This window comes from Miniopterus schreibersii, assembly GCF_964146895.1.
Source record: "Miniopterus schreibersii genome assembly, chromosome: 1".
In the NCBI taxonomy this organism is placed as follows: domain Eukaryota; kingdom Metazoa; phylum Chordata; class Mammalia; order Chiroptera; family Miniopteridae; genus Miniopterus; species Miniopterus schreibersii.
In genome coordinates, this window is record NC_138101.1 from 103,345,531 (window position 1) to 103,358,215 (window position 12,685).

Genomic DNA, 12,685 nt, shown 5'->3' on the forward strand with positions numbered 1-12,685 from the left:
GCACACACAGTACTCTTTATTCTTTGTAAAGCTCTGCATAATGTGGGCCCTTCCTACTCGGTAAGCTGGGCCACTCTTCCCATAGCTTACCGTGCTGCAGCTCTGCAGACCTTCTAGTTCCTCCAATGCTCGCATTCTTTTCTCCTTCCTCTGCCTTCAGCTTGCCGTTCTCCCCCCTCTAACTTTCCCACACTGTTCATCAGTGGAATGCCTATGTAATCTCTTCCTCAGGGTAAATCTTCCCTAATGCCCCAGACAAGTTTGTTTTCCTTGTTTAAACAATTTCCTAGAATCATGAGTCCTTCCCATGTGCCCAAATTACTTAAAATTTTTGGTGTTGTATCTCTCTTACCACTAAACTATAAAAGCCCTGGAGCCCAGGCACCATGTCTGATTTGTTTACCATTGAATCCCTGCTGCGTAATATAGTGCCTGGCACATAGACACTGGTTATTTGTAGAAGAGAGAGAGAAACAGCGATGTGAGAGAGACACATCGATTGGTTGCCTCTGCAGGCTTCTACCAGTAAACTATGGTAGAAGCAATTTATTTTAAAAAAATAAATAAATCCCATTATCCTTCTATGGCATTGCAGCAGAAATCGAAACACCATGTTAATCAGCATAGTATTTCCTTTTTTTTTTTTTTTTTTTGAGGTGAATAACATTTTTATTTGGGTAGTATATAAAAATAAAACACCTTTAAACTTGAAAAATTCTTGGATTCTGCATGAAATAATCAGCTCATTAACTAAAACGGGTGTTCCAACTTCAACAAGTTTAGAAGACTGACAAGAAAACAAAATGAGCAATTTCTTACTTGCCTTAGCAAGCTATTGTAGGGGGAGGTTTTGTTGAACTTAAGCAACCTAACAGAAAAAAAAAAAAGGAACTCACCCAACATGTAACTCTAACCATGGACATCTCTTCAACTTATCTGCTGATTTCTTAGAGATTTTTTACATTTTTGCATAGTTGTAATCCATGTGTAAGCACTTTTAATTCTTCTTTTTATGAATTTCCACATTTAACCATTGTCTGCTTGTTATATTTAAAGGTAACATGGGGTTATATCAAGTTAACAGATCATGATTTTCTTAGTCATTTTCCAACTGTTAGGCTTTTTGGTAAGTTCTGTTGTTATGAATAGCAATACTGCAAAAACTCTTCATAAATAACTTTTTATTTCAAATCATCTCCTTGAAGAATATAAAAGTGGAATTGAGACATCAAAGCGTATGACCAATTTATATCCCTTCATATAGATAGCCAGAGAGTTCTCAAAAGAAAGAATCAATGTGTAATACCATTGAAAATGTATAATATCAACCTATATCTAATTCCATATAGCTCTGCCAACATTGAGTTTTATACTAGTTTAAATTGATTTCTTGAAGAGTAGTAGATAATAACTAACATTTACTGAGCTCTTTCTATGTGCCAGGGACTTCTAAAGATTTGACATGAATTTTTCCATTTAATAATCACCATTAACCTGTAAGGTAGATACTTTTATTATCCCTGTTTTATTTATTACTATTATTATTGTTGTTGTTGTTGTTATCCCCCTTTTAGAGATGAGGAAACTGAGGCTGTGAGTTGCCCAAGTTAAGTAAATTGACACAGTTCAAATGTAGATGTACTGATCCAGAGCTTGTACTCTTTTTTTTTTTTAATCTTCACCTGAGGTTATTTTTCCCCTTGATTTTTAGAGAGAGTGGAAAGGAGGGAAGGAGGGGGAGAGAGAGGAGAGAGAGTGAGAGAGACATCAATGTGAGAGAGACACATCGATTGGCTCCTGCAGGTGGCCAACACTATAACCCCTAAGCAACACCAAGCCAGGGCAGATCCTGTACTCTTAACCAGCATGAGGTACTGCCTCCTGTTTGTTGGTGGTAGTGTTTTGGGTGTGTTTTTTTAATGCCAAAGGAAAGATTACTATTAAAAACAAAAACTGAATATAGCCTTTCTGATATCAGGAGTATGGCATAATTTATTGCTAGAAAGGTGGTTGTTTTGTTGAGGTAGGTACCTAGATGGACCTTTTGCCTAGGAAAGGTCAGCTCCCTGAGTTTAGCCTGAGTGGGCCAGGAGGATACTAAGAGACCAGTTACTCCACATTATAAAGTGAAAGAAATTTAAATGTTCATTGGATGCCCTAGAAAAGAATGAGCCTGGGAAAGAAAGAAGTGGAGAGAGGTTGGTGAAAAGAACTGAGATGGGATGCATGCCAGAAACATTGCAGGAGGCAGGGGCCTACTGGAGGACATGGCCGATGAGAAGTTTCCTGAGATAGTAGAGAATGGCTGTTAATTTCTATGAGCAGTCATGTATGCATTGGATTTGAAGTTGTTTTCTGCTTTGCACTATAGCCTTCCATTAACTCTAAACAATTTATGCAATTTGGATACATCCAACCATCTTGGTGGTGGGCTATTTGGAGGAATGAAGGATGAGGAGTGGCGCATCATGGGCAAGAGGACAACAGACAAAGGAACAGGAGACAGTGGGCAAGCAGGCTGCATCATAGTCAGACCCAGGATACACAGAAGCAACCTTGGAAACCCTTGAAGAAACTGAGGTCTCAGGACTTCCCACAGTGGTTGGAAATGGGACTCAGGCCATTTTCTATTGAAAGAATGACCCCTAAACTTAAGTTGTTTGGAGTTGTCCCAGTTGGAAACTTCTGGGTTACAGTTAAAGTGAGAAAGAATTTTTGTTGAGCCACAATAAAAGAATTGTGATTTACTAGCAGCACTTGTCAGTCTCCTCCTTAATATATGTTAATTAGCTCCCAGAACACCGGGCTCTTCTGTTTTTCCTCCTACCTCATCAGGCACTTCTCAGTATCCTTCGTGAGTTCCTCCTTTCCTTCTGGATCTCTTGCTGACAGTGTGCCATAGGGCTCAGGCCTCCATTCTCCTCTCTATCGACCAACACGAAGTTCCTTGATGGCCTCATACAGTCTCATGCTTTTAAATACCATCCATATGTTGACAGTTTCCAAATTTATATCTCCCAGACTTCTCTACTGAACTCCAGATCCATATAGTCCATTGTTCACTTGGCATCCCCACTTAGAGGTCTAATACTCATCTTAAGCTTAACATATCCAATATTGCATTTCTGATCTTCCTTCCAAAAACTGCACCATCCACGGCTTTCTTTATTTCAGTCAATGACAACTCTATCCATCCTTTCAAGCCAAAAAGCATGGAGTTATCCTTTATGACTCTTTTTCTGTTATACTCCATCTCTAATTTGACAGGAAATTCTATTGTTTTAACCTTTAGAATATATCCAGAATTTTTCCATTTCCACCATCTCTGCTTCTACCACCCTAGTCAGAGCCACCATCGTCTCTCACCTGGATTGCCACAGAAGTCTTCTAACTGACCTCCTGCTCCCACCTTTCCCTCCCTAGCAGGCAAGGGTGATCCTTTTAAATCCTGTATAATAAAAGCTCATTATTCACTCCCCTGCATCCCATTTCACTCAGAGTTAAAAACAAAGTTCTTACATGATCTCCCCATCCCCCCCAATCCTGGGCTGCCCAGCGTTACCTCTGATCCCATTTCCTAGTCCTGCTCCCTGCTCCCGTGTTCTCTCTCTTCAGCTACCCGGGGGCCTTGCTGTTTCTGAACAAGCCAGGCACCCTCCCACCTTCGACCATTTGTGTTGGCTGTTCGCTCTGCCTGCTGGGCCCCCACAAAGTCACTCTCTCACTTTGTAAAATACTAACTTCTCAATCAGACCTTCCCTGACCATCCTCTTTTAACTGCGATATCTCATCAGCATTTCCAATCCCCCCTTTTTTTGCCCTACATTTTTCTTTTTCTCTTAGCACTTATCACCTTCTCACATACTATATAATTTATTTTTATTGTTTATTGTCTTTTCTCCCTTCCCTCACCTGTTAGAATATATAACCTCCATAAAGACAAAAATCTTTTTCTGCTTTGTTCATTAATATATCCCAAGCACTCAGCACAGTGTCTAGCTCATAGTAGGCATTCAGTGATAATTATTAGAACTGAAAAAGTGGAAATCTGTCATTCCTAAACAACCGCTGAGTCCACAGATTTTGTACACCACAGGCATTTTCCCCCTAGACCAGGGATCAGCAAACTTTTTCTTAAAGGGCCAGATAGTAAATAGTACAGGTTTACAGGTTATGTGATCTCTGGTGTAACTACTCAGTGCCGCCTTTGGATCTCCAGAGCCAGAAACTATACATAAACAAATGGGTGTGGCTGTGTTCCAATAAAAATATTTGTGAAAATAAGCAGGTGGCCAACAGGCAGTAGGTACTTCACTGATTTGGACAAACATACATCAGGGTAAATCATACCTCTTTACTGGAGGCCAGGCTCTATCCACTCACTCTACCAATTGCTAAAAACAAAATTTTAGAAAGGTGAATAAAGACCTAGCAAAATGACAGATCAGTAACTTCTCTGCCTGAGACAGATTGAGCACTCCTTATTCAAAGTGGCCGCTGAATAAGCTGTGACTTGGGGGTGGGGGGTGGGGGGGTGGGGGTGGGGTTAGGAGAGAGAGAATCCTGTTAGCAGCCACTTTCTTGCTAATGAGCCGTCCAGAGCACATTATCTGTAGTTTTGGAGTATCCTCTAGAGGTTTCTAATATGCAGAATGATCTACTTCTGAGGCTTCTTGTCTCCATGCCATTAAGTTCTTTGGCACTAATCATGTATTTCCTATGGCAAGGAAATCATTTTTACTTTTGTCAGCTATTCTTAAAATCAGTAGATGGATGCAGTTGATTATGAAAATACCTGCTAATCTCTGCCATCTAGACTAGTGGTTCTCTGTCAGGGGCATTTCCACCCCCACATGCCCCCCCCCCCCGGGAACATTTGGCAATGTCTGGAGACATTTTGGGTGGTCACAACTGGGGTGGGGGGTGCTGCTGGCATCAGGTGAGCAGAGGCCAAGGATGTGGCCAAGCATCCTACAAGGCACAGGGTAACCCCCGTAACAATTATGCTGACTAAAATGTCAGGTAGCACTGAGGTTGAAAAACTTATCTAGATTATTCTGCTAGATTTTGAATCTATCTTGACTCCAATGTCAAACCAACATTCCTAAAACATCGAATTTATCCATCACTGTCAAGCTCCAAAACCTCCTCATTGCTTGAAAGAACAAGTCTCTTCTTATCCTGGCATTTAGATCCTGAGGGATTTTGCTCATTTATGAATCTGTTCCCCAGCAGGAACTCTGCTTCTCCCAAGCTTTCATCACACCGTCCTCCACGCCACCATCCTTTTACCAATGTCCCCCCCACCAAACACACATCTTGTGAGGATCCTCCCTGCACCTCTCCTCCTACCCAGATCTTACCCATCCTTTGGAACCCACATGTGCTGCACACGCCTCTGCCACTGAGTCAGTCTCTACCACTCCCTTTTGTATTTACCATGAGCTCACATGTCTTACACTGTTATATAGCTATTCCCTTTACATTGTCTTCTCAGTAAACTCCCTGAAGGAGTCCATATTGTATTTCTGGCCTGTTGGTCTCAGTTTCCACAACATAAGGAGTGCAAACTATATTGTTGTATTGGGAGTTTCTTGTATTGAGAATCAAATGAGATGACTATAAAAACACCTTGTATAGGGCCTGGTACCCACTTAAGTGCTCAGAAAATTATACTACATCTATAGAAGCAAACATTCCAGAGCCCATAGAAAGTGCTTAATAAATCTCTCAAATGTAGTTACATACTGGAGAGAGTGTGCATTCAGACTAGCCTGGTATTTGGCACTGAGAGCAAAGAAAAACTTCCATCAGAAATCCTACACCAATGAACACACCTTCATGCCAGAGCGAATCCAGGAGCAGTGGGTGTCACATTTCTCAAAGTGGTGCCTATGCCAACATTTCTGCATTTAACAAGTTAATGCACCCCCAATAAAATCAATTAAAACTTTTAAAATAAATCTTTTTTTTTTTTTTTAATTTGGGGACCAAAAAAGGGTTTCCAACTTTTAAAATTTTTTAGATAAAGATATCTGAAAGTTTTACTACTAACATCACTATCATTTTATGAACGATAAAGAGGAAAGCCATAAAATAAGAATAAAAAGAAGTCACTTAAAAAACACACAAGTTCATGAACAGCTTATTCATTACTTGTCATTAAAAGTTAATGACAGTTTGCCCACTCGACCCAATTTAGAAGGCTGCCAACAGGATAAGATGTGAATATGCCACACTGCTTTGCTGAAGTCACAGCTGTGTCCTCCCTAAGTGCTTTTTCTCTCAGCCCCTGGAGGGGGGACTGATGTGAGAAGTCAGCACCGGTGGGATGAGGCTGCGGTGAGGGCCTGGCCTTTCCCAAGTGGAAGAGAGAGCCTGTTTCAGATCCTGTGAGAGAAGCGAGTGGGGCATGGTATTCCGAGCAGCCCAGGTTTGGCTTTGGGCCAGGCACTGAGTGGCAAACAAGAAGGAACACATTCCAGGAAGGCAAGAAGACCCACCAATGTGAAGGCGGCCTCGCAAGGAGGGCCTGTTGGGTGCCAGGTGCTCCTGGCTCTGTGGAGGTCAGGCACACAGAGGGATGGACTCAGGTTCCTCTGGATTATCACTTCAGAGGCTTAACCGCCTCCTTTCCTCTCACTGTCAGTGGACAAAGTATATGTAACCCTTAAATTGTAATTCTCTCTGCCCTGGGGTCCAACCCCTTACTTCTAAATGAAGGAAGAGGGGAAAGAGTGTTGTTACCTCCTGAAATCACACTTTACAGGGGCCAGATTTCTGTAATTCTGTGACCTAAGTGAAAGGAGATGCTACTGACAATGAAGGCAGGTCAGGGTGAAAGCCCAAGATTTCTGTGCCCCTGACGGAAGAGAAGCTGAGCTCTCTCCTACCCCCTGCGGATTCCATATCCCCAAATACAAACACACGCATTTGTTCTTCACACCTGCCTGTCTTGCCTTCCTAACTGGCCTGACCTTCAGAAGGTCTGGAGGGTCCTCAGGAATGCTTTCCTTTCAGAATCACCTCAAGCCTTTCTCTGGGCAGTGGAAGAAAGAGAAGAGAACAGAACAGACTAAAGGGTTCGGGGAAGAAATGGCCACGCGAGTGTGTCAGGTACGCAGTGCAGTGGACTTGGACCAGGCCTGGGCCCATTTTTAACCCAAAAGGAGGCAGAAGGGACATTTTTTGAGAAAGAAGTATGAAGTCTGTTCCTCACCACCTGGGCTCCAGTTCCTGCTGGACTTTGCTGCCACCTAGTGACTTAGTTGCATTTTTTCCCCCTCACGTGGAGACCATCCTAGGAATCTGGCCTCAGTCCTGGCCTGAGGCAAACCAGAAAGCCTTTCTCTGCCTTAGCACCCCCTGATTCTGTGGCCCAGCAGCTAAGAGAAAAGAGCGGTACAGATTCACTACCTCACCCAGCTTGGTAAGTGTCCCAGTGCCATTACCAGCAGGCAGGAGGGCCAAGGCTGGGATGGCTGGGCACCTGGGTGGAGGCAGTGACGGTGGGAGCAGTGTCTTGCTCCTAGGACTTCTCCTGCAAGATGCAGTTTTCCCCAGGCCCCCCATTCCTGAATGCCCTTTGCATTAGAACTCCTGCCCTTCCCATGACCCTTCCTCATATCCGTCTACGGCCCATGTTGCAAAACTGAAGCTCCTGCATTATATATATATATATAAATTCATATATATATGAATTTTTTCTCTGTTTCTCCAAATTTAAGGCAGTTGTTTCTCCCTTATAAAGTTGATGATTTCAACTTAAAAATATAAATGTAAAATTATATATCCTCTCTGCAATGCTGCTACTATGAACCAGTTCCTGGGAATAGTGAAAGGGGGTATACTATCATATGTAGATTATCAGTCATATTTTCCTGCACATTACATCCACAGGTTTCCTCTAGCAAAGGGAAACACTTGGTTTCAGCAACCACTAGATCCTACCAGCTCCAAACTTTCAGATCTGAGCTGCAGTACCCAGGGATTATGTAAAACCCAAACTCCCTTCTCCTGCCTACCTCTCCAACCTATTTTTTAAAAAATATTTTAAATTGTAAAATACACACAAAATGTACTTTCTTAACCATTTTAAGTGTATAGTTTAGTAGTCTGAAGTACTTTCACATTATTGTGCAACGATCACTGCCGTCTGTCTCCAGAACTCTTCACCTTTCAAAACTGAAACTCTGTACCTGTTAAACAATAACTCTCCATGCCCCTCCCTGCAGCCCCTGGTAACCACCATTCTACTTTCTGTTTCTATGGATTTGACTACCCTAGTACCTCATATAAGTACCTCATACAGTATTTGTCTTTGATGTCTGGCTTATTTCACGTAGCATAATGCCCTCAATGTTCATCCATGTTGTAGCATGTGTCATAATGTCCTTCCCTTTTAACGCTGAATAATATTGTATGTATACATCACATTTAATTTATTCATCTGTTGATAAACAAGGGTTGCTTCTATCTGTTGTCTATCGTGGATAATACTGCTATGAACATGCATGTACAGACAGTTCTTTGAGACTTTGTTTTCAATTCTTTGGGGTACATACCCAGAAGTGGCATTACTGGATCATATAGTAGTTCTATTTTTAATGTTTTGAAGAACTGCCATACTGTTTCCACAGTGGCTACACTATTTTACATTCCTACCAACAGAATATAAGGGTTTGAATCTCTCCATGTCCTCACCAACATTGATTGTTTTCTGTTTCTTTGACAATAGCCATCCTAATGGGTGTTAAGTGGTAACTGATAGTGGCTCTGGTTCGCATTTCCCTAATGATTAGTGATTGTGAGCATATTGTCATGTGCTTGTTTGCCATTTGCATGTCTTCTTTGGAAAAAGGCCTATTCAAGTCCTTTATCCATTTATAAAAATTGATTTTTAGAGAGAGAGAGAGAGAGAGAGAAACATTGATTTCTTGTTCCACTTATTTATGCATTTATTGGTTGATTCTTGTATGTGCCCTGACCAGGGACTGAAGCCACAACCTTGGTATATAGGGATGAAGCTTTAACCAACTGAGCTACCCACCCTGGGCCATTGGTTGATTTTTTATATATATATATATCTTTATTGATTTCAGAAAGAGGAAGGGAGAGAGAGAAGGAGATGGAAACATCAATGATGAGAGTCATTCATAGGCTGCTTCCTGCACATCCCTTACTGGGGATCGAGCCAGCAACCCAGGCATGTGCCCTGACTGGGAATCGAACCTTGATCTCCTGGATCATAGGCCGATGCTCAACCGCTGAGCCATGTGGGCTGGGCTTGGTTCTTTAAAAAAATATATATATATATATATATTGATTTTTAAAGAGAGGGAAAGCGAGAGGGAGAGAAAGAGAGAAACATTGATTGGCTGCCTCCTGCACGCCCCTGCTGGAGATTGAGCCCCCAATCCAGGCATGTGCCCTGACGGGGAATAGAACCTGCAACCTTCTAGTGCACAGGACAGTGCCCAACTGAGCCATACCTACCAGGGTCGTCAACCTCTTCTCATGTCACTCTCCCACTTGGTTAGTATCCTAGAGACATGCAGACGGTCTGTTTCTGAGAGACATATGCACTCTTTCCCACCTTTTGCAGTTGCTTATCTATTTGCCAGGAATGCTCTTTTTCCAGTTCCTCCCATGACTGGTTCCTCATCCTTTAAGAACCAGCTTAAATGTCCCTTCAAAGAACTTTTCTTGGCCACCCATCTAAAGCCATCTCTCTACTTAATCTCATATCACTGTGCCTTTCCTTCCTGGAATTTAATCACAATCTGTAATTACTTTGTTTGTTTACTATTTACTTGGAACTTACCTTTACATGGAATGCAAGTGCCAGGGAGATGCAAAGATATTGCCTAACACGGTTACTGCTACAGCCAGGACCCAGCATAGTACCTGGCACATAGTCTGGGCTCAATATTTACTGAATGAATGAATCCTTACTAGAGGTGCATCTAGGGAGAAAGCAAGGTGATATGGCCTAAATTGGAACCTGCCAAATCTAAGCTTCATGTCATAGAAAAGGGCACAGGAATTTTCTGGTGCTGAGTTCCAGACTTTAATTCCTGAGTAAAAAGCACAGTAGTATTAAAACCATTGACATTGCTTTAGAGTTTCCCAGGAAAAATGGGGAGGCATTCTCCGTGTCCCCCCAACAGAGACAGAGACTGTGGTGGTTTGCTGTGGCTTACTCTTACCCTACCCTTCGCCATATGCCTGAAGTATGAGTTAGCTCAGCTAAAGTCCTATGAGATTTGCAGAATACTTGGGATTCTGGGAATGACTTGAGCTTTATCAGTATTCTTGGTGCCAGATATGTCAGTAAGAGTACCTTTAGTGAGTAGTCAGAAGATAAAAATTAACTTTCCATATCGCAAAACACTAGAAAAATCAGAATTATTTTATTTAAAAATATTTTCAAAGGCTAATGCAATAGTCAAACAACCCAAGGATAGCTGAACCAAACTCTCAGGGAATTAGAAGAACATCGGCCAATGCAAGCAAGTCTGTATAAATATATATAGTTTATAAATGAGCAAAACAGAAGGTACACTGGCCCCAGAGAACCAGGATGGGGGACAAATGGGAGAAACAGAGAGGAGCCTCCAGAGGGACAGGCACACCCATGCCACTCAAAGCCCTAGACCCTAAGAGGGCCTCCAAAGCCACCTACCCTATAGCATGCTTCTTGCCCTTTCTGAGCCTGGGACATGGCTGGAGACTGTGTTCATCAGCACCTTGGCCAGCCCACCCATGACCTGGCATCTCTCATGGCCTCTGGTTCACCTTTGCAAGGCTCAGAGAATAGATCTATTCTACCCACCCTTTAGCAAGGAATAGGAAAGGGAAGCTCTAGGGCAAGTAGGATTATTTTCCTAAAAATATGATGAAAAGCAGTGATGAAGGAGACTGGTTCCCCCCAAAAAGATGGGTATTCATCCAGTGTGGTACTGTGGGGAAAAGAGAACAGTGAGTTTCACCTGAGACATGCAGATTTGGTACAAGCAACCCACAAGGCCAAGCTCTAAACTTAATCCTACAGCTTGGCATGGGAAGAAAATGACGAGGCCTCCAGTCTGAGCTTAGGGAGTTCTCACCTCCCACCGGTCCCTCCAGTCCTCATCTGGGTTTGTCATAAACACGGCAGATAAGCATGGTTCTGTAATAAATAATTTCCACTTAGACTTCTACCTGATTAACCTCTCAGGTGTCTGAAAAGGGGAAAACAGTGTCTATTTCCGACACTACCCACCCAATCACCAGTGACTCCCTGATGCTGCTGACCTCCTCACTAAGGCCCTTACAGAACCTGCAAAGTCACTGTCTTAGCAGAAGGGACTCCTGGAGAGAGCAGCCCAGAGTTCTGAGGCACAAACAAGCTTTTTAGAGTAGAGAAGACCTTGGCAGAGAAGGAGGAATCTCTAAGGCAAAGCCACTACTGTGTTTACCCTTTCCATCCCCTCTTGTCCCCAAAGGTATCAGACAGACCCCCTTGGCTTGGTCCCTGCACTGTGCCAGGCCCACTTTGGACACCTCCACTTTATTCCCGGAGAAAAGAGCCCATGGAATGGCTACAGGTGATATGAGTGAGCTCTGCCCTATGCTGGCCCAACACCATCATGGCCAGCTACCCAGCCAAGCCTTCCGACAGGCTGCTGTTGCCTACTGTTGCCCAAGATCCAGGCATTCAGGCAGAGTACAAAGCAATGCCGCAGATCAAGGCCACCACATTTGTCATATCTACTTTCCACCTGTGGCATCTTGGAAATGTGTGCATGCACCCAGGGGAGATCCGGTGCCAGTCTATGATCAAAGGCCCTGCTCCACCTGTTTCACCAGGAAATGGCAACAGGACATGGAATGCTAGGCCCCTGTTCTCCTTCACAGGCCCTGCCACCGTCTGCAGCTCCTGCCTTGTCTTCTCAGCCTCGTCATGAGGGGCCAGAACAGTCTCAACACAGAGCAGAAATGTTCCTTTCTTGAAGGAATCCTGGCCACAAGCCCTCCTCTTCCCTTTCATAATTTGCCCCCACCTCCCCCCAGTCTTCCTTAGGCCTGATGGGTAGGTACCTGGATCCCCACAGAGAAATCCTTTGGGTCCCTGAGCAGGGACTCTCAGTATGTGGGGAGAGAGCAGAGCCCACACTGGCAGTTTGGGTTCTGGCCTCTGTCCCACCACTGGAGTGAGCCATGTGACAGTCAGAGAACTGCATTCCAGGTATCAGAGCATGGCCTTTGTCCCTTGGGGTGGTCCCCAGTGCTCTGCCTGTGTGCCAGAACTGTTTCTAAGGAACAAGGTAAAATTTTTCCCCACTTAAGTGGTTGCTGAATCTTAATGTACAGAATTCCTCAGCTAGTTCTAAAAATTTGGCTTTTTGTCTGAGTTCAAAAGTTGTAGGAGCTTTGCAAACAGGTTCTTTAGATCACTCATTGGAGGAGGGAGAAGAGTTGGGGGAAGAAGAGGGATCTGGAATATTTTCCTTCATAATCAGTCCCAGCACAGCAGCAGCAGCTTCATAAACCCAAGGGGAGTGTTGATGGAACCTTAGCACCCAAGGCATCTTCTTGGAGGAGTGAGGACAAAGACCAAATGGCTGTTACCTGCACACAGGAGAGATGCCCAAATTAGAGAAAGGGCTTAGAAGGCAGAGACACAGGTCAGTGAGGCCTCCCC

General features: G+C 43.4%; 1 protein-coding gene across 4 annotated transcripts in view; it reads right to left on the bottom strand.

Moving 5' to 3' along the window:
* Window positions 1-10,049: 10,049 nt before the first annotated feature.
* GRAMD2A (GRAM domain containing 2A) overlaps window positions 10,050-12,685 on the bottom strand; it is a 30,280-nt gene continuing 27,644 nt past the window's right edge. For 2 of the 4 annotated variants that reach the window (XM_081118513.1, XM_081118514.1), the window contains one exon: window positions 10,050-12,612. In XM_081118513.1, the coding sequence (XP_080974639.1) occupies window positions 12,609-12,612 (4 nt within the window). In that variant the 3' untranslated portion in view covers window positions 10,050-12,608. The remainder of the gene's footprint in view (window positions 12,613-12,685) is intronic. The other 2 variants (XM_081118516.1, XM_081118515.1) reach the window with 2 other exon arrangements.